The sequence below is a fragment of the Cucurbita maxima genome, unplaced genomic scaffold, assembly GCF_002738345.1.
Source record: "Cucurbita maxima cultivar Rimu unplaced genomic scaffold, Cmax_1.0 Cma_Scf00023, whole genome shotgun sequence".
In the NCBI taxonomy this organism is placed as follows: domain Eukaryota; kingdom Viridiplantae; phylum Streptophyta; class Magnoliopsida; order Cucurbitales; family Cucurbitaceae; genus Cucurbita; species Cucurbita maxima.
Window position 1 is genome coordinate 3,144,769 of NW_019272039.1, and position 20,819 is coordinate 3,165,587.

A 20,819-nucleotide genomic window follows, 5' to 3' on the forward strand; every position below is an offset into this window, starting at 1 on the left:
ATCACAAGAAATTATTGTGCGCTTAATTAAATGGTATTTGTCTTTACTATTCTTCCTTCGGTTGTAATTTAATTGCCCATTATGCGCCCATTCGGAGGTCGCTCTCTTGATTAAGAACCAAAAAATTAAGAACAAAATGCTATAAATCTTAAACCATTTACGAGAATAAAAACTTAAATAGTAGGTTTTATAATAAATGTAAGCCGTCCAATATATTCTTTTAACACCGCCCATTCTTTAATATTTGACTTATAATTTTGATGATGATTATTGAAGAAATGGAGAGGAAATAAAATGGTAGGTTTTGAACTAATAAAAACAACATCAATAGATCCAAAAGTATTGTTTATTTGTTTTAATAAAAAAATGTTTTTAATAATTATGTTACATATGAACATCTTTGTTGGTAGAAAAAAACAAACAAAAGAAGTTTGAAAATGATTGGGAGTGTATGAGTTACTAACTATGATAATGTTATGAATTTAAAAATAAAGTCATTGAATCTCAAAAGGATGTAAGGAACAATTAAAAAAAAAATGGAAGTGGAGGAAAATGGTAGGAGGTTAGGTAGTGATCGAGAAAAAAAAAATTAATTTAAAGGTTGCTTTTTTATTGAATAATGGTGGTTAAGTTAGTTTAAGTGGGCACACCCCTAATGATCCACTCCCAATTTAGAGTTCATTAACTTATGTAATAAACAACATATCTCATAACCATTTGAATATAATTCAACATATTATAATATATATATCATAAGTTACTCAATGGAATTTACTACTACATTTTTTAATCTCTTTCTTTATTCGGAGTTAAATAGGTATGTATATAGAATAATAATTATTTTAAAATGGAGGGTAAAGACAACAAATCCAAGAGTGAATCTAGAATCTTATTTTTATTCTTTTTTTTTTTCCTTTTCCTTTTTGTTTGAAGATGCTTAATTATTTCATTTCATGGTACAATAAGGGTTTCGGCCCCACCAAATAAGACACATTTCGTGAAATTTGATCGTAAAACATGCAAGTTGAAGCATGTGCTGTGTTTTTTTTTTCCTTTTTTCTTTTGGGTGTGTGTATAAATAAATAAAACATACACATTTCCCTTTTAATTTCAATTTCATCTTCATTAAAAAATAAAAAAAATAAAAAAAAAAAATTATAAAATACGAAGAATGAGGAGGTTAGGTGGGTGGTTTTATTAAACATTGCCAAATATATGGCGAGGGGAGGTATTGAGTTGAGGCAATATGTGACTTAAAACTTATCATATCTGAAATGATTGGATAGATCATAATGTGGAATGATTCTTTTGATTGGGAAAGGAAACAAAGTGAATATAAAAGGCCTCTTGGGACTCTTCCTACAAAACACCACTATTTTTGTTCACCCAACATATAATATTGTCCATTGGTGTAATAAAGTTGCATGATATTCTGTGTTGGGTGTATGGATCCTCAACATTAGATGGCTATTATTCCAGCGCCCATCTTACAGAATAAACTATGCTTCATAAACTCATCTCCACAATATTTCCTTTTTTCTTTTCATAAATCATCTCTTATTTTCATACTTAGTGTCTGATATTTTCACAATACTTTACATAATATGAGTCGAATCCTCGTTTGATTTAGGGAATATGTTTATGAAAAACTATATTTTAAAAAAGTAAAATAAGACAGAGGTTATAGTTTAGAAACTAGAATAAGTTGAAAATGCATAGGTTGAGATGGATTACAATGAGTGGATGGTGGTTGATGAATAAAGCGAATGGGTTTAGAATCTTATTCCCATCACCTTTTGGTTGCAGGTAAAATATAGGAAAGGCTTACGTTCCTTGAGCAAACCTATGTCTAAATTAATTAATTATAATTAAATAAATAAAGGTCACATTCCCTAGGTTCGCCAACACAATATCCTACCTATATTATCCATTTAATGCCTAATTAATTTCACACTTCATAATTCCAACCCTACTCCCTCTCCCATTTATATTCTTACAATAATTGTGAGATTTAAACAAACCCATCTACTAATGTAATGATTAACACTCCGCAATATTAATTTACATGTTTGTGTTAACTATATAGATCACTAATTCTAGTTTAGCCTCGGAGTTTTTTTAGAAATTAAAACATTTTATAATAAGAACAATAATTAAAAATTCCCGTACTCACATCCATATGTTTTGGAAAAAGAGGGAATTGGGAATAAAAATAAGAGAGGGAAAAGCTAAATAATGGGCACCGAAGAGTCTTATCAGATTAAGTAAAAGTAAGATGAGATTCCATCAAAGAGTTTTATTTCATTATTTATTTATTTGGGAGGGGGGCTGGAGTTGATTAATTAGATTGATATGCCATATGCTTTTGATGAGAATATGAGATCACATTTTTCTGCTGCCTAATTAGATTCAATTTGCGCCTTAATTAAAATAGGTTTAAATAATCATTTTTAAAGAAATTATATGAATACATTAATCAAATTAATGGCCATCAAACCATTTAAGAATTCTTTTTTTCTTCTCAAAAGAAAACAAGAACCATCGGAAAAAAACATATCTTCATAGATTCCCCATGTAAGATTATGGATTCCCTGGCCTTTCTTCAAAGTTCATTCATAGTGGAGACAAGAAAGGCCCAAGCCCATCAATACTGAAAAGGCCCAAGCCCAACATTTCTTTGACACGAGTAAACTTGAAGGGAACAAATTAAAGAAAATAAATCTAAAAAATTAGGCCCTAACAATCATTAGTTTTTTTTTAAAAAAAATTAATAAATAAATAAATTATATCACTTGGTTCGATTTTTTTTTTTTTTTTTTTTTACTTTCAGTTCTTAGTTTAAAAAAATTTCTAATAAAAATGGAATTACTGTAGATGATTTTTCTTATATCCATTAATTAATTAGTGAAGAAAATTATTCAAAAGTGTCATTTTGAGCATTCGAACAACAACAAAATTAATATGATTGAAGTTATTCTAGATCTAGCGAAAATTTTTGTTACAATAAAAATATCCCAACTAAAATTTAAAGTGTTCTTATTTATCTATTTAAAAATTATTATGGTCGGATCGAACAAAAGATGCTATAAATTTTTTGAATTCGTTCCTACAAAATTTGGAAAAAAAAAAAAAATATTTTCTTTAATGGAAATTGACCAAAAAAAAAACAATTTAAAGATGTAAATTAAAAAAAGAAAAAAAAAAGTGTATGATGCATTAATAATTATGAAATTGTGGTTTTAAATTAGTTCATTAACGATTTTTAAATGAAAAAATGAGAATGAGAATAGGAATTTATCCGTTTTGATTGGAGGAGGAAAATAGGGAATTAAGTGAAGAAACAAAGGAGCGTGAAGTCCGCCTTAGTGTTTACGCTGTCGCTGTGGATGAGGGTGGGGGCCACTATCCGACTCTTCTCTTCATGCAAACCATGGAATTACACCACACCCTCAAATCCAACGGTCCTGCCCGCCTGCCTCTTAACTCAGATTCCGACATCTGGACACACGAATCTAGGGGATTGTGAGACCGCCGCCAACCCCTTATTCACAGCTCTTCCCTTTTCTTCCCAATTAAATTTAATCCCTTTTTTCTTTTTTACTTCAAATTCTCTTCTTATTTCTCAAATTTTAAACACAATAATCTTCCACACTTCCCATTTAATAATTGTTTTTTCACTTTTTTTAACGTTATACAGATTGAACTCAATATTAAATGATTATAAACCTGTATATTAAAATTCGGTAGATATCAATAAACTATAACTAATTAATTCCATTTAATCAGCATCTACCAACAATTAATATTGTTAGGTTGAAATAGCTATATTAAATTATCTGTCTGTTCATTTTTATTAATAAAATATCATTATAATTTTGATTTCAATTCAAAACTTTACAATATCAATGAACAAAATATACATATCTCATTAAAAAAAGAAAACAAAAATAATAATTTAACCACTTCCGTGTGGAATTTGGGGTCTTTGTTAAAAGTTACTGGTGGCATGCTCTAATATTTAATGAGCTAAAATACAGGAGGATAGAGGTGGATGTGTTTTTCTTTTTCTTATAAACAAACAAAAACAAAAGTACTTTTCTTTTTCTGTAAAAAAACCAAAAAGTTCCCAGCATGTAAGCCTGGTGTATACTGTATTGCATGCCTCCTTGCTGGCCCTACTTCTGCCCACCCATTATTTTATGAATACAAATCTCTTGGAGCTTATAAAAACAAAACACTCCTGTTTCAGAAAATAAATTTAAAAAACAGAAAACACATGAATCATATATGAGATATTGTTACTCGTTTTAACCAAGATGCGTGTACGCGTGGAAGTGAATTTGAGCTTAATATTCAAGATTCCCGAAACTACTCTTCGTGATGATGATAGATTCATTATTAATGTATATAACTAATTCAATTTGAACATTAATCTATACAAAATTATTGTAGAGAGAAATGGTAAGAATGGTTGTCGATAGATACTTAGATACCATTATATTGTTAACGGCTAATACTTTTAGGAATCAACAATATCTATACCATCAGTTAATTTTATAGGACCTATTCATGCTGAGGATCAAATTGGAATGGCTTAGTAATGTAATGTAATGTTAGCTTTTTGTTATAATGGATTCAAATGACTTTTGGTAAATTGATATACAATCCATCCGATTCTTTTATATCTCGCAATTTCATTTTATTAGTAAGGTAAAAGGAAACTAGTTAAACGTAATTAATAATCGTTGGAATACATTTGGGTATGATATTTTCTTTCTTCTTTTTCTATGAAAAATACTCATTAAATTATACAGTAAATTACCCAACAAACTTGACCCTTTGATTTCCACCCAATATACTGATTTAAGGAATACATTTAATTGAAGTCCCAACAAATTTGAATTAATTCCCTTTTCCAAAACATTTGTTGGGTCAAAGATTACAAATCAAAATTTTAAATTTTAAATTTTAATCCTCCAAAAAAATGGGTGTCCGCGCCGACTAAATTTGCCAGCCAGACCGACCAAAATTGATTCCGGCAGCAAGCGACGCCGTGAATCATTGGGCGGAGTCATGGGGGCGTTTCTGTAATTTCAATCAAACATAGGCTATTTTTCACCTTTACACCTTTTTTTTTCCCTGTTTTCACCGGCAGCCTTCCGTTTGGTGTTCGGTTTATCAGGTGTTGAACGCCGAGAAGAAGAAACCCAACGCAATTTCGAACCAAAACCCTAAAAAGAATAGTTCCTTCCGTCGGAACTTAGATGTTATTTCTCTGTGCTTCTTCATGGAGTTCCAAGTCCTAAATGCCAGAGCTCCAACCCAGCTCTCACTCTCTTTTCCCCGGTAAACTTTCGGCTTTCATCATCCTTTTCAGCTCACTCTTATTCTTTACTTCTACTACTGTTACTACCGCTTTATTTGTCCTTCTTTTATGTCATCCTCCTACTTCACTTCCGATGTTCTCACAAACTGGAAAACGGGATTGTTCAGTTATCAGTTCGATTTCATTTCCTTTCTCTGGTTATTCCAATTTGTCACTGTTTTTCTTGGAACGTCGTATCCATTTTACTGCAGCTGTTGTTTTGCGATTGCTTGTTGCTTCCGAATGCTTCTCTGTGGAGTTTTAATCATTTTGTGCACGTATTTTTCATCTGAACTTATTCCGAGCTTAAGAATGGTTTGGATGATAAGTTGGCTTGGTGGTTTTGGCTCCGATTGTTTCTGCCGGTGTTAATTGCTTTCTGGGGCCTATCAATTTCTTAATAGGTATGCTAATCTAATCTCTTCGCGGTTCAAATTAGAACCGTCTCCATGATTTTCGGAATCAAATCATCGAGTGTTTTAAAGCTTGTTGTTAAATACACTTTTCATCTAACTTGAAGAAGAAAAATCAAGGTGATCAGATTTTTATCTGTCATTATAGCTGCGGTTGGATATTGTTGACCATCATGTTCAAAAACTGCTAGTCTTGGACATACGTAGACATATTCCGTGAATTCTTCTGTATGCTCTCCTCTGCATTTTCAACCAGCTCATCTGACTAGCTTTTCAATTTATTGTGTCTGATTTTCGTTGTTTACAGACTTTCCTGTACTTTTTGTTTATGTTGGTCGGAGAAAAATTATCCGAATGACTGGAATGCACCCTTTTGGTCTTTTCAGGGGACTGTTTTATCCAAACTTTACCAGGGCAATCATTTTTATTCTAGTTCTGTCTCGTGCTTTTTTTTACCATGCTACATGTGGACCATGCATCATTTCTGAGCTGCAATCATTGTCAAATGAAGACGCTGGATACTACATGAATAATCCTGCCAATGGCCTCCATAGCACCTTTCCTGCAGATATTCGCTCAGGCACCAATCCAACAACCCGCTCGAGTTTTGAAAGTGTTTGTTCTGACAGTCGTTTTTTTTGCTTTCCTTCAACGCTGCCTGACTTTACATTTCATGAGAAACGGATGGGTGTAGAAGTGTCTTTGGGTCAGTTTGATGGTACACCACCACCCGTCGGATCGACTCAAGATGACGAGTTGGCTGCAAACAAAAGCCAGTCATCAGATTATGGTGTATTTGAATTTTTTGAAGGTGGCATAATTTCATGTTCTCTAAACTCAAGACAGGGTGTTAATGAGCTGTCTTCCATAGAAAAACATGATAGCGGGACTAAATTGGATGTTTCTACATGTAGAGGGGATCTTCATTACCTGAAAAGCCCAAGTTCTACACAAAAGAAAGATCATGTTGTTACAAATTCATATTTTTCAGATAGTTCTTTATCTCCCAACGTGGATCTTAGTCCCACTGAATTGGAATGGGGACATAAGTTTTTATACTTTCCTTCTTTAGCGTCACTAACTGTGATGAATACGTGCAACCAAAGTATTCTACATATCTATGAACCATTCAGCACTGACTCACAGTTCTACTCTTGCAATTTTAAAGAGGCTTTAATAGGACCTGGTGAATCAGTCTCTATTTACTTTGTTTTCTACCCAAAATATTTGGGCTTGTCCTCTGCCCATCTGATTTTGCAGACAAGTTTGGGTGGTTTTTTGATCCCGGCTAAAGGCTTTGCCATTCAGTCACCTTATGGAATCCAGCCTTTGTTAAGCCTAAATATACACTCAAGTGGGAGATGGACTAACAATTTGTCTTTATTCAATCCCTTTGATGATGTTCTCTATGTTGAGGAATTAACAGGATGGATATCAGTTTTCAAAGAGGATAAATGTCACCATACAGAAGCTGTTTGTAGAGTAGATAGGTATCAGGTATTTGATGAGCCAAAGCAATCAATTAAGAAAGAAGGCTTGGTTGTCCATCATGGTCATATAGGCTCACCATTGTTGTCTATGAGACCGAACAAACAGTGGAAGATAGATCCTCACAGCAATGAAACTATTATGGAAATGGATTTGTCATTTGAACGTGGAGGGACAATCATTGGCACATTTTGGCTGCAGTTATTTAGGCCTTCACAGGATAAGCCCGATGTAATTGCGGTTCCTCTGGAAGCTGAACTTGAAGGGGGGTCAATCGATGATGATCATAAAGGGTCTGTATTTGCATCTTTTGAGCCTTTATTATACCGTGGAAATGTTTTTGTTGCCATTGCTCTGGAGAACAGTGCTTCTCACTTGCTGAGTGTTCTTAAGATTATTGAAGTGGCTGAAAGCAAGGTTCTTAAGTTCAAAAGCTTGGAAGGCTTGCTACTTTTCCCTGGAACTGTCACACAAGTTGCTTTGATTGCCTGTAATGAGCAAGATGCTCACTTTCACAAGGCTTCACCTGAAAGTTTCAATATGTATAGTAAATGTAAATTACTTGTGTCAACAAATGAGTCAACTAGTTCTCATATTGAAATTCCTTGCAAGGATATATTCCTTCAATGTTCAGAATACTGGAAGTACTCTTTCATGGAAGATGGAAAGCAAAATGTACACATCGCATCTGGTAATGTAAGAACAGAGTCTTTGGCTAATCATGTGCGTTTAGAATCAGAAATCGAGGTACATATTTTCTTAAACAAATTTATAAGTATTACAGTTTGTATGTTGGGAGATTGTTGTCATTCATTTAAGGATAAAATTTGTTTCTTACTAGCGTACTTTTCTCATGTTTATCCAATAGTATAGTTGCTGGTATGACTGCACTCTTTACTTGTGCATTTTTATTGCCATTTCACTTTTTGAATATTTCTGTAGGATACTGTAAAATCAAAAGCTGTAATTTTAAGTTCATAGAATGCCTTTTCAATTAATTTGAGTTGAAGTTTCTTGCACCTCCACTTTCTTTATTGGCTGAATATACTTTCGTACAAACACCCATCTTCTCATGTAGCTTTCTGACTTAATGTCATGGTTTTTGCAGTTTCAACTTTTTTTCTTAGTCTGTATTTTGGTCTTCAACTTTATTTCATCCTTGTTCCACTTATTAAGGGTGGCAATTGTGAAGCTTGGTAGCCAAGAGCTACTAACGACTTTGATTTTGATAGGCAAATGTGCTAGGATTATAAATTCGAAACTTTTTTTTTTTTACTTTAATTTTCTTTTTTATATTTAATATTTGTTGCGAGCATGACAGCATGAGATATTGTCCTTCCTTTCTCCCCTTCCATCCATATTATACACGTTCATGCATTGATTGTATATACTTGTATAACTGACCAAGATGTTTCTTTGAATTTAAGGCTGTGGAGAGAGTAGAAGCAGATGAATTGGTGCTTGAAAATTGGGTTTCCATGGGGACCAGAAGGTCCATGTCTGTGCTTGATGAGCACGAGGTATTCTTTCCCATGGTCGAGGCTGGAAGTCATTCTACTAAGTGGATTACTGTAAAAAATCCAAGCAAGTGGCCGGTTGTAATGCAGCTAATTAGTAATTCCGGTGAAATTACTGATGAATGCAGAGAACCTGAAGGATTTGTCATCCATCCATCTGGTGGTTTGATTCACAATGGCTCTACTATGCCGAAGAAGTATGGTTTTTCACTAGCAGAGGATGCTGTTACGGAGGCTTATGTTCATCCTTATGGGAATGTGCTTTTTGGGCCAATAATCTTTTACCCTTCTGATGGATGTCACTTCCGAAGTTCAGTTTTCGTAAGAAATAATCTATCTGGTGTAGAATGGTTGTCGTTGAGAGGATACGGGGGTTCATCTTCTCTGCTTCTTCTTAAGAGTTCAAAGCCTGTTAAGGGTATAGAGTTTGAGCTTGAATGCCCAATTTTGCTCAACATCTCCCCTTCAGAAAGGTCATCCCGTGTGGAAGAGGTTAGCCATGCCTGTACAATGTCATTATCTAAAGAGTTGTATGCTAAGAACACTGGCGACTTTCCTTTGGAATTCAAGAAGATTAAAATATCAGGTTCAGAGTGTGCATCAGATGGTTTCTTAGTACATAATTGTAAAGAATTTTCCCTTGAACCTGGAGAGTCAAAAAACCTTACCATATCATACCAGATTGATCTTTCTTCCGCTGTAGTGTATAGAGATCTTGAACTGGCCTTGACTAATGGTATTCTTGTAATACCCATGAAGGCCAGTCTTATGCTCAATAATTGCAGAAAATCTGTGTTGTGGACACGGCTGAAGAAATTCTCTTTCGCTGTTCTCCTAATTGCTCCTGTAATGTTCTTGTTCTTGTGTTGGAATTTGGCGCATATGATATCTTTGAGCTTTCTGGACTTATGCGTATGCAGTTCCACAAGAAATGTAGAAAAGACTTGTTCTGTGCATCCTAGTGAGAAAAGCAGTCAATTCACGAATGTTTGGTCTGTTTTTGAAGGAGAGGGAACACCACAATCATCCATGCAGGCAAAATCTCATGTAATTGTGAATTCTGATGCCGCAGAAGCATCTCAACCAAATTACCTGACAGTGAAAACTGATATGGAGAGGGGGAGGCGGCGAAAGAAGAAAAAGGGAGGTGGCATAAAATTAGGTGGTCTAGTTGAAGTTTCCAGTAGTCGAAGTGGTAATTCTACGCCTTCGTCCCCTTTGTCCCCCACTGCATTTGGTTCACCGAAACGTGTATGGGGTATGTCTCCTGATGTGAACCAGTCCATTGAGGCGAGGACTCTCTTTTCTGCTCAGGTGGATGACAAAACCCAATGTCACAAGGCATCACCATCTACACCTACTTGTGTCACCAATGCGCTGAAACCACCTGCAGTTAATGTGAAGAATTGCATTGACAACTTGGCTTCATCTCCCTCAAGGAATAGTTACAGTAAACCAATTTTGCTGCCTTCAGCCACTTTTCCATCTGCTGGGAGGCCTGTCCCAAATGTCATATGCTCCTCTCTTGTTGCTCCAACCTCAAAAATTGCACCGCATGCTCGAGCTCCTGGCTCAAAACTCTTCAACCGAAAAGGTAGTTTAGATGGGGAAGGTAAGTGTAGGATTCAGGATAAATACAAATATGATATCTGGGGTGATCACTTCTCTGGACTTCATTTGATTAACAAATCAAAGGATGCGCCTTCCATGATCATCCCCAGATCCATAGAAAGGGACTCTGATAGCTTTTTTGAAACGAGTCCCCAAACTCTCGTTGCCAAGTCCCAGCCAATTTCTGGGAGTTCTTTTTATCAGTATCATCCTGAAGTTTGATCAATTAATATTAAAAAAAAAAAGAAAAAAAAAATCGGTGGCTTTTGAGAATATTTTTGCTTGCCATTTCGTTTCGGTTGTTCCAAACAAAGCTCAGGTGTAGTAGAGGAGCAGCGTTTCTTCTTTCATTATCATTGCAATTCAATGGCGTGATCTATATATATTATAGGATCACAAATCTCTCGCATGGGTGGTTGGAGACTAACCCTGATGAAAGAAAGGGTGCTTGCTTGTGTAGTTAAATTGGGTTTTGGGGGGTGTAGGGCCATGTAAGTGGGCCAGTTGAAAGAAAGGGTGTCCATTGGACCACAGATACAGCCCGCCCATAGACAGGGCTTGGGCCCATGATGGGTATGCTTAGCAATTTCCTACTCTTGAAATGCAAGAAAGAATGAAGAACACTTAAAGAGGAAAGGAAAGAAAAAGAACGGAGAGGAATCTTTTTTTCTGAAATAGAAAAAAAAAAATAAAAAATTGTCGTGATTCATGATGTGCGTGCTTGCTTTAGCTTAGCTTTTGGCATCACTTCTCACGTTCCTGCATGCACAACCAAATATGTTTCTTTTGTACTTTTCAATTTTAGTTATTATTTTTTGTATGGATGAATTATGGAAAACCAAGATGTATTCTAAATTAGTTTTGATATTAACTTTTCTTTTTCTCTAAACCTAAATTACTACTCAACTAACCACAACGTGAATACAAATGGGCAAGCTTTTCCCTTTTTGATTTACCATTCTTAATTATTAATTATCATTTCCTTGATATTGTAAGTTTTACCGTCACTAGAAGTAATGTGGGGTGAGTTACTTTTCTAGGTCGTTCTATCCATTTGATCTATTTCTTGTCTAGGGAGATACCTTTCATTCTGTGTCATTAGATTTAGAGTGTAGTTAGTTAAGTATGCGTCAATTTATCATCTTTGATGCGAGCATAACCTTTAAATTCGTGGTTCTTAATCCTAGTATCTTAAAGTTAGTTTACGAACTAATCAAGTATTTTTGTCCAATACACCTCGTGTCGAGGACATTATCTATTAGGGTGGTCATGGACTTCTCTTCTCTGGTGGGAGTTCTCAATCGGTATAATATATTCTTTGAAAAAAGAAAAAAAAGAAGAAGGAAGATTCACATAAGGAGGATTAACTTCAAGTGGAATATTATTTATATAATTTGAATAATATTTGGACCTACACGAATAAATATATTATTTAAATTAATGGACTAAAATGATAGTATAGTCCATTTAAAAAAAAAAAATAAACAGGATTATTATTTTAAAAAATTGCCCATTGACCTCTTTGAATCTCGTGTACGACTGAAGGGATTTACGCGTACCACTTTTGTAACAATTCAATTAACCAAAAAACTTGTTCACGTTTTTTGATGTACCAAAAATTATCCTCCTTTTGTCATTCCTTTCAAAATGCACTTTAATATTTATTTTATTTTTATTTAAAGTACATTTTTCAAAGATATTTTTTTTTTTTTAAAAAAAAAACCCCCTTGAAAGACAATTGAAGTTTGCTATCTTAATTAAGATCAAAACTTGATTATCACTCTCTCATCTGTTTTTTTTTTTTTTTTAAAAAAAAAAACATCAAAATTCTTTGCTTGAATAAACAAAAATTTGATGGCACCACTATACATTTAGGCTATCATGGCTGTCAATTAAAAAATAAAAAGTTGTACTAAAATAAATAAATAAATAAAAGTAGACATTTAACTTTAAAAAAAAATTAAGAACATAAAAAATCATATCAAATGCAAATAATTTAAAATAAAAAAGCTAAAATCTAACTTTAGGAGCAATGTTATATAGAAATTTGTGAGAGGTATGTCTATTGATTTTTGTTTTTTTTTTCAACCAAATATTAGTTGGGTGGAGAATAAACCACTATATTTATAAGGGTGTGGAAACCTTCTCCTAGCAGGCAAACGCGTTTTAAAGTCTTGAGGGGAAACTCGAAAGGAAAAGCCTAAAAAGACAATATTTACTAGCGGTGGATTTGGGGCGTTACAAAGTACTCCACCTAAAATATTTGATAGGTGAATTATATGATGTCATTAATTGTAATTATTTTAGTTTTTGTGCACGTGAGAAAATACTAGTAATTAAAGAAATGAGACTAAAAGTGGTCTAAGTTGAGAGAAAAAAAAGAGATTTTGAAATGGGAGCGTGAGAGTTAAATGCAAAACACAAGCGGGGTCTCTCTCTTCTCTTTGGTGTGGGACACCAAAAGCAGTTCGGACAATCCTACTTTGTCACTCGACTCGCTGTACGCCAAACACCCATCCGACAATTCCGTCTCTCTCTTCATTGGCGCTCAAAAGCTTATACATTCACACCTAAACAAAAACATGCTCGGCTCAACTTCAATTGCTGAGCTCTAGTTTATCATGTTGTGTTTTACCCTGTTTTTCCTTTTTTCAATAATGCTTTGGCCTTTGCACAATTGTTCCTTGTTGTGATTTGCAGTTGGGTTTTGTTGCTTCTGTAATTTCTCTTTTTGGAAGGCGCATTTTCAGCACCAAACCTCGTCGTCTCTTCTGCTTTCTCCTTCACGCTCTTCGAGATTCAAACACCCACCATTGCTTTCCTAAACCACACACTATATTTTGCAGGTGATTTTCGATTTCTGGGTCCTCTGTTTTTGAGCTTCCCGCTCTATTATTTTGTACAAAACGCTGTCTTTTGGGTTTAATCTGTTTTTATTCATTTCGATTTCCGCTTCCTTTTTTTTCGGGTTGTGGGAATATTGATTTTTGGTGGAATTCCTGTTCTTTTCCCAGCAAAAGTAAAAGATGAATGCCAGAGTCCGCGGCAGCACTCAAACCGTCAAAACTCATAATCATGACAAGGTGGATTTAGTTTGTTCCTTTTTCTTTTGCTTTCTCTTTTTTCCTTTTCCACTGAAAGCTGTCTTATTGTTCCAACTTTAGATTGCTTTCCCCACAGAATTAGCCTGCGCTTCGATTTATTTGGTTTTAAGCTTTCACTTTGATTACAATTTGAAGCTTTTAAAGCTGCCCATCAAATTCCTTCTGAATCCCTCTGTTTGTCTATCCGGAAAATGGAAATGACTGCCATTCTTATTCTTTTTTATGCACATTTTGTTCATCAACTTTTATGATTGTTTTTTGTTCCCTGAACTTTGATAGAAGGTGAAGCAATTAGAAACTGGGAGGAGCAAGACGATGGCGAATGACAAACCTGGGATTATCATAAATCGACACAGAATGAACAGAGAAAGAAAAATAGCATTGCTACAAGATGTAATTATGTCCTTCTCCAACTGCAATTTTAGGGAAAATGTCGGTTATTTGATGGATTTGTAATTTTGAAATTTTCAGGTTGATAAGCTGAAGAAGAAGCTCAGACATGAAGAGAATGTTCATAAGGCATTGGAAAGAGCTTTTACTCGACCTCTAGGAGCTCTCCCTCGTCTTCCTCCATATCTCCCTCCTTATGTTAGTATAACCTGCAAATTTCATCCTCTCTTTTTCATTCGTTTTTCTATTCTTCATGAAAAGAATGGATAACACTTAGAATTTTGAAATTTCCTGTTTCCTTCCTTGTTGCAGATACTAGAACTTCTTGCTGAAGTAGCTGTTCTAGAGGAAGAGGTTGTTAGGCTAGAAGAACAGATTGTAAATTTCAGACAAGGGCTCTATCAGGAAGCTGTATATGTATCATCCTCCACCAGGAATTCGGTCGATTCGGCCGACACAATGGATCCCATATCGACCAGAATTTCGAAGCATCGAAGAACGAAATCATATTGCCAAAATGAGTTCAATTCTGCAAACTCAATAGCCAGGCTGCAGCCTGCACTGGCCAGATGTTCTTCAAGTCGAAAGCTATTGTCGAACGACAACTTCTTGGATCGTAATGGAAACTGTTGTAACAGATTTGGCAATGGGAAACATGTTCCTGGGAAATCGAGTTCCTTTTTGTTTCTTCCAGAAGATGGGCAGGGAAAGGAGAATGAATCATATGCAAATTCTGTGAAAAGTAAGCCATCTCCTGAAAAGAAAGTTGATAGAATTATAAGCCCATTGAAGAAGTCCCCTTTCAAGCAAGAATTTTTGGAGAAGAACTCAAGTCCTTTGAAGTTTCAGGTTTTTGCTTGGCCATATTGAATTTAACTTCAACCTAAATAAATTTCAATAACTCATTGACTTGCTTCCAATTTTGCAGCCGGAGTTTAGATTGGATCGAGAAAGAGCAAAGGAGAATGCATCTAGTTTGTTTGATGATACAGAGGGTAGTAGCTCGCCAAACAAAATTTCTGAGGACATTGTGAAGTGTTTGTGTTCCATTTTCATAAGACTGAGTTCATCAAAAGACAAAGTTATGGACTCATCAGATACTCAAACTTCAAATGGACCAGCAGAGTTGCAAGATCCTTATGAGGTCTGTTCAGATTTCAAATGTAGGAACATTGGTCCCTATAGACATCTCTGTGCAATCGAAGCTAGCTCCGTGGATCTCAACCGATCAAGTAGCGCAGTTTATCTAACTCATAGGCTAAAGTAAGTTGTGCAGATGTCTTTTCTTGCCTGAAAATTTCTGGTGATTTTGTTATCTGAATGAAGCTATTCATTGTAATGCACAGAAACTTGTTCCAGAGACTCGCCTTGGTTAACTTGGCAGGTCTTAACCATCAGGAGAAGCTAGCTTTCTGGATCAATACCTACAATTCATGCATGATGAACGTGAGTTACTACAAAATCTTCATTTACCTGATAATTAGAGTCCTAAATCAAGAAACTAACAAGGCTGCATTGTGTGACGTTAGGCATATTTAGAGCATGGGATACCTGAGAGTCATGAAGGAGTTGTGACATTGATGCAGAAGGTAAAATGAGTATGCCATCTTGTTTGGTGGGGCTGTTGTTGTTCATGACATTCAAACTGAACTTTTGTTGTCATGTCAGGCAACAATTGTTGTGGGAGGACACCTTCTAAATGCCATAACAATCGAGCATTTCATCTTGAGACTTCCTTATCATCTGAAGTTCGTAAGTCCATCCTTTCCAACTCCTCTAAAGAGTCCAATGCTAAGTTGTTGATTCATTTGGTTCATAAACTTCAGACCTGCCCAAAAGCAGTAAAGCACGACGAGATGAGAGAACGCAGCGTGTTCGGATTGGAATGTTCTGAACCGTTGATTACGTTTGCACTCTGTTGTGGAAGCTGGTCGTCTCCCGCGGTAAGTATGCTACATTTGCATATGACATTGTCCATCTAAAACATCTGTTACCATAGTATCACATCTCAGGGGTTGTGAGGTTGGGTTTTACTGATGTAAAACATGTGTGAAATGAATGAAGGTGAGAGTGTACAGAGGATCAAATGTTGAAGAGGAGCTAGAAATAGCGAAGAGGGAGTATTTGGAGGCAGCCATTGGGATTTCAAAGAGGAGCAAGAAGTTGATGATCCCAAAGGTTTTGGATTGGTACTTACTTGACTTCGCAAAGGATATGGAATCACTGTTGGATTGGGTTTGCTTGCAGCTTCCAAATGAGCTGAGAATTGAAGCAGCTAAATGTGTGGAGAGGAAAGGGAGAGAGCCTGTCTCACAAATTGTACAAGTAATGCCATATAATTTCACCTTCAGAATGCTGCTGTTACACAGATGATGAAACACGAGCTAACTAACTTGATTTATTTTATTTATTTATAATATCTTAGGTGTTATAAGCTAATTTAGTGTAGTTAACTTCATTTGGTTCGAGTGAATTGGATTATTGGGCAACTTGGGTATTGCTGGGCCTGGGAGTGGCCTTTCCGGTCCTCCTCTAATTCTCTAATAATTACTCCCACCTCTCATTTTCGTGAATTAAATTGCTCCAAAATAGAATTTGTTGAAAAAGACAATTCAACTCTCTCGCTTTTTATTTGTTATTTGGATGATGAAAGTCCCACATCGACTAAATTAGGAAATGATCATGGATTTATAAGTGAAGAATGCTAACTTCATTAGCATGAGGCTTTTGAAAAGTCCAAAGCAAAGCTGTGAGAGCTCATGGACAATATCATACCGTTCATCTCACATCCACTACCTCCCTCAATGAATACCCTCACGTACGTAGTTTCCGTTTATTCATATACCCTTCGTTTAGAACGAGAGTCATAGATATCTACGTATATATCATTTTAGATAGAAGGAAAACAGAAAAGGAGGCGTTGGGGAAGTTGGTGGGAGCGAGGAGGGGGTGGAATAAAACTTTTAAAAGAAAGGGAAGTAGTGGAATCAAATCCCATTTTTCCAGAATCTTCCCCTTTACCCCTCTCCCCTCTTTAAAATATATATTCCAAATCATTATTGAATTCCAGAGCACGCGGTCTAGCTGGAGTTCTTATCGACTCATCCAAACATCTTATTTAATATGATTGCTACGTTGCGTCCCTTTCTTCTTTGTATCATTTGGAATGTATAACCCAACAATTAACTCTCAAGGATTACTACAATACAAGGGTTGGAACCACAGAATTGCATCCAAAACCCTGCGGACCTGACACACAACTCAAGTTTGGTTCTTTCTTTTTCCTAATTTTAGATTCCTTCTCTTCCATTTCTGGAAATTTGAGCATCCACCCCTTTGCCGGCGCCACCATTCATGCGTCTCTCCACCCCTTCCTTCAATTAATACATCTTTTTTCCAGAATCAATGTGACATAATGTATTGAGTTAAATGAAAACAATTAGAGGGCTTTTAGGATGCAGGGAATGATTGGAGGAGGTTTCGGTAAGCATGGAGGTCACGTTGGCGGTGGAAACAGTGGCCACGTGACCATCACAACTCTGCCCTCTTTCTCACCCACCGCATCCCTTCGCAACCCAATAATCCCATCATTTAATGCTCCCTATGGCGCGCGCGCGCACACACACACACACAAATAAATAGTACACACAAATTTGGTATTGGTAGAGCAAACTTAGAATCTGTAACTTTACAAAATTCCAGTAACAATTTGTGTCCAACATGTTTTGACTACCAACCTAGTGGTGGTACAACATAAATGTCTCTCTCATTCCAAACTTATTCCCCTCTCCAAAACTTCAGCTTAAAAAACATAAAACAACACAAAACAAAACGCAAACCAACAATTTGAAGAAATAAATATCACATTTGAAAGACTAAATTGTTAGGGGTTATGAAAAGATTTTTTGAGGGACATTTTATTTAAAAATAAGAACTTATATATATAAAGGAAGTTGTTTCTGGATAGAGTATTTGGACTTTGGTGAGGAGGAGGAGGAGGAGGAGGAGGAGGAGGAGGAGGAGGGTTAGATGGTGAATGATTATGGAAGGGGATGCAATGGGGAGAAGGTTTAATAGAAGAAAAGGTGAAACCCAACAGTCCCATAAACCCCAAAATCCCAAATCCAAACCATGTCTCTTCAAATTGAGGCAAACCCAATGAACTCAGACAGCGATGGAGAAGATCTTCTATTCTATTGACTCTTGTTTCTTCTTCTTTCTTATATAAACAACTTCTTCCAAATTCTTTTCCACACACACATATATATATATATACACATCTTTATCTACTTCTTCCATTTTCTTTTCTTCTCTAATTAACCATTCAATTCCCAAGGATGCGCAACGTGGGTAGTTCAAGCTCTGCCCGAGGCATCGCCGCCATTGTTGGTGTTGGCCCAAAGCTCGGCCGTTCTGTCGCTCGCAAGTTCGCCCACGAGGGCTACACCGTCGCTATTCTCGCTAGAGACTTGGGTATGTAGTCAATCGATTACCATCTTCAAAATGGGAGATTACAATCCCTGTCTCTCATTTTGTCCAGTTTTTTCAGGTAGGTTATCGAGATTTGCGGATGAGATTGCCAGAGAAGAGAAGGCTCAAGTGTTTGCGATTCGAATAGATTGCTCTGACTCGAGAAGTGTGCGAGAGGCATTCGAAGGAGTGCTGTCTCTGGGATTTGTCGAGGTTTTGATTTACAATGCGAATCAGCAAGTTTCGAGGCAACCCACAAGATCAACCGACGTTCGTATTGAGTCATTTGAGAAATCTCTCGCTGTTTCATCGGTGGGTGCTTTCCATTGCTCCCAACAGGTACACTACAGGGCTCCCTCACTTTTCTCCATTTCTTCATTCCAATAAGCCCAGTCCCATTATATACAATATATTTTCCAGAAATCAAATAAAATAGCTCTAGAATTTAGTGTAAAAAACAAATTCGTTTCGAAATTTGTAGGTTCTTCCGGGTATGGTGGAAAGAGGAAGGGGTACGATTCTCTTTACAGGCTGCTCAGCTTCTCTGAATGGCGTTGCTGGTTTCTCTGACCTTTGTGAGTAGTACTTCTATCTGACATTTACAAGAGCACCGCCCCCCCCCCCCCCCCCCCCCCCCCNAAAAAAAAAAAAAAAAAAAAAACAAGGATTCCTTTTTCTTCTGAAGATCTTTTTAGCTGCACAGGAGAGAATCCGAGAAAAAGTTAGAGATATTTTGGAATTGAAAAAAACTTGACGTAATTGTGTGCATAATATGAGTGAGACATCCCATCAAATTTGCAAAACGCACTCATATAATTGCAACATCGATGATGATAGAGGAAGAGAAAGGAAATTGAAGTTGATTTTTATGTGTGTGTTTGTCTATGTGTGTACGTACGATTTGGGACAGGCTGTGGGAAATTCGCATTAAGAGCATTATCTCAGTGCTTGGCCAGAGAGCTCCAGCCCCTGGGAATACACGTCGCTCATATCATCATTGATGGTATCATTGGCCTACCAAGGTTTCTTCTTTCAACTCCCCCTTTTCTTCGAATCCAATACTCCCTTCTTTCCCCAACATGATTCCTCTTATTTTCTCACCATTCAAACACGACTCCCAGATTCTCTGAAAGAATAACACCCAAATTGGAATTGATGTGAAGATAATTTTGAGTTTTTGCAGGGCAAGTCCAACATCCAACAGAGGAGGGTCATCCTCCTCATCATCTACGTCGTCCTCGTCATCCATTGGATCGCATTTACAGAGTGGAATTGGCGATGGAACGATGGACCCAGATGCGCTGGCTCAGACCTATTGGCACTTACATGTTCAGGACCGGACTGCATGGACCCAAGAAATTGATCTGCGACCTTCAAACCCCAGATTGTTCTAACTCCATCCTTTTTCTTTTCTTTTCTTTTAGAGAGAAAAAGAACAGCATCATCATTAGAAGAAAAGAAGTCGTATTGTGTTGTGTTGTGTTGTGTGCTTGAGCTTGTCCCACATATTTTAATATTCTGTAACAAAACGCTTAAGGGCTCACACCCAATCATTTTGATTCACAGACGTGTCTTTCTGAATCCCCCACCTGCCGGTCAAAATCCAAGCTTTGTACTCTCTCTCTCTCTCTCTCTCTCTCTCTCTCTCGAAGATACCCTCTCCATTGATTCTTTGTTGAAATGGATTATGTATGGATTATGATTCTGGTTTCCAATAAGCTTGATAGTTTAGGAAGTGAGTGGTGGTTTGATCAGTAGTTTGGCTGTTGTTTGTGTATGTAATGTTGAAGATTTGATTGATCTTGGTTAGGATTGAATGGGTTTTGATGATAATTATGGTTGTGATGTGATGTGATTAGATGTAGCTGTCCTCCATGGGAGCTGAGGTTTGGGCCTAGTGGTAGAATGCAACAGGGTGGGTGGGGTTGTATGGGATCCATTCGTGTTCTCAAATGGGACAACTCATTTTCCTTCAATTTTCCTTCTCCCTCTCTCTCTCTTTCGCTCTCTATATTTAATGCTCTGTTTTTTGTTCTGTTTTGTTTTTAACAAACAAATCTTTGAATTGAAGGTGTTTGTATTTTCTCTGGATTTCGCAAGTTATTGAAGATACCACATTCACCGATGGGATGGAGTTTACTGTTTATGTGCTTTGTGGGGTACGTATCACTTCTTACACACCTTAAACAATATTATTTGAATATTCAACTACAATTATTATTTCCATTTATACTATATTTTTTCATCTTCTAAGCTAATCCTATCTCAATTTATAAAACTTAGTTTGGTTGGAGTTAGTAATGGGGTGAGTTTGAGGTGTAATAACTCAAGCTCATCACTAGTAAATATTATCTTCACAATTTTAAATTTTAAAACGGTCTACTGTGTAGAAGTATTCATATCTTTGAGCATATAAAAAATGTTATGTTCCTCTCTCCAACCAATGACTTCTTGATGATGT

The 20,819-nt window shown here is 36.2% G+C and overlaps 3 protein-coding genes across 4 annotated transcripts; all 3 read left to right on the forward strand.

Moving 5' to 3' along the window:
• The first annotated feature begins 5,115 nt into the window (after positions 1-5,115).
• On the forward strand, positions 5,116-10,652 carry LOC111497183. The gene is made up of 3 exons (XM_023147887.1): positions 5,116-5,346; positions 6,165-8,013; positions 8,694-10,652. The coding sequence occupies exons 1-3, from the start codon at positions 5,288-5,290 to the stop codon at positions 10,614-10,616; spliced, it is 3,831 nt and encodes a 1,276-aa protein (XP_023003655.1). The 5' UTR covers positions 5,116-5,287; the 3' UTR covers positions 10,617-10,652.
• Positions 10,653-12,883: 2,231 nt separating this feature from the next.
• On the forward strand, positions 12,884-16,298 carry LOC111497263. 2 transcript variants are annotated; one of them, XM_023148019.1, is made up of 12 exons: positions 12,884-13,017; positions 13,095-13,240; positions 13,409-13,477; positions 13,778-13,891; positions 13,970-14,086; positions 14,201-14,737; positions 14,817-15,151; positions 15,235-15,334; positions 15,418-15,477; positions 15,557-15,640; positions 15,715-15,831; positions 15,953-16,298. In XM_023148019.1, exons 3-12 carry the CDS (start codon positions 13,421-13,423, stop codon positions 16,259-16,261), a joined length of 1,830 nt encoding a protein of 609 aa, XP_023003787.1. In that variant the 5' UTR covers positions 12,884-13,017; positions 13,095-13,240; positions 13,409-13,420; the 3' UTR covers positions 16,262-16,298. The 2 variants fall into 2 exon arrangements, with proteins under 2 accessions (XP_023003787.1, XP_023003786.1); XM_023148018.1 differs by having other exon boundaries at positions 12,884-13,240.
• Positions 16,299-17,893: 1,595 nt separating this feature from the next.
• LOC111497403 (NADP-dependent 3-hydroxy acid dehydrogenase YdfG) lies at positions 17,894-20,189 on the forward strand. Its single transcript, XM_023148188.1, has 5 exons — positions 17,894-18,361; positions 18,438-18,697; positions 18,840-18,933; positions 19,269-19,380; positions 19,542-20,189. Exons 1-5 carry the CDS (start codon positions 18,226-18,228, stop codon positions 19,750-19,752), a joined length of 813 nt encoding a protein of 270 aa, XP_023003956.1. The 5' UTR covers positions 17,894-18,225; the 3' UTR covers positions 19,753-20,189.
• Positions 20,190-20,819: the final 630 nt, after the last annotated feature.

Coding starts and splice junctions, on each gene's coding strand:
- LOC111497263 (XM_023148018.1), top strand. CDS start 13,421: ATGAATGCCAGAGTCCGCGGCAGCACTCAAACCGTCAAAACTCATAAT. Junction 15,152..15,234: donor TATCTAACTCATAGGCTAAA/GTAAGTTGTGCA, acceptor TGTAATGCACAG/AAACTTGTTCCAGAGACTCG. Junction 15,335..15,417: donor ACAATTCATGCATGATGAAC/GTGAGTTACTAC, acceptor GTGTGACGTTAG/GCATATTTAGAGCATGGGAT.
- LOC111497403 (XM_023148188.1), top strand. CDS start 18,226: ATGCGCAACGTGGGTAGTTCAAGCTCTGCCCGAGGCATCGCCGCCATT. Junction 18,934..19,268: donor TGCTGGTTTCTCTGACCTTT/GTGAGTAGTACT, acceptor GATTTGGGACAG/GCTGTGGGAAATTCGCATTA. Junction 19,381..19,541: donor GGTATCATTGGCCTACCAAG/GTTTCTTCTTTC, acceptor GAGTTTTTGCAG/GGCAAGTCCAACATCCAACA.
- LOC111497183 (XM_023147887.1), top strand. CDS start 5,288: ATGGAGTTCCAAGTCCTAAATGCCAGAGCTCCAACCCAGCTCTCACTC. Junction 5,347..6,164: donor CTCTCACTCTCTTTTCCCCG/GTAAACTTTCGG, acceptor TGGTCTTTTCAG/GGGACTGTTTTATCCAAACT. Junction 8,014..8,693: donor GTTTAGAATCAGAAATCGAG/GTACATATTTTC, acceptor TTTGAATTTAAG/GCTGTGGAGAGAGTAGAAGC.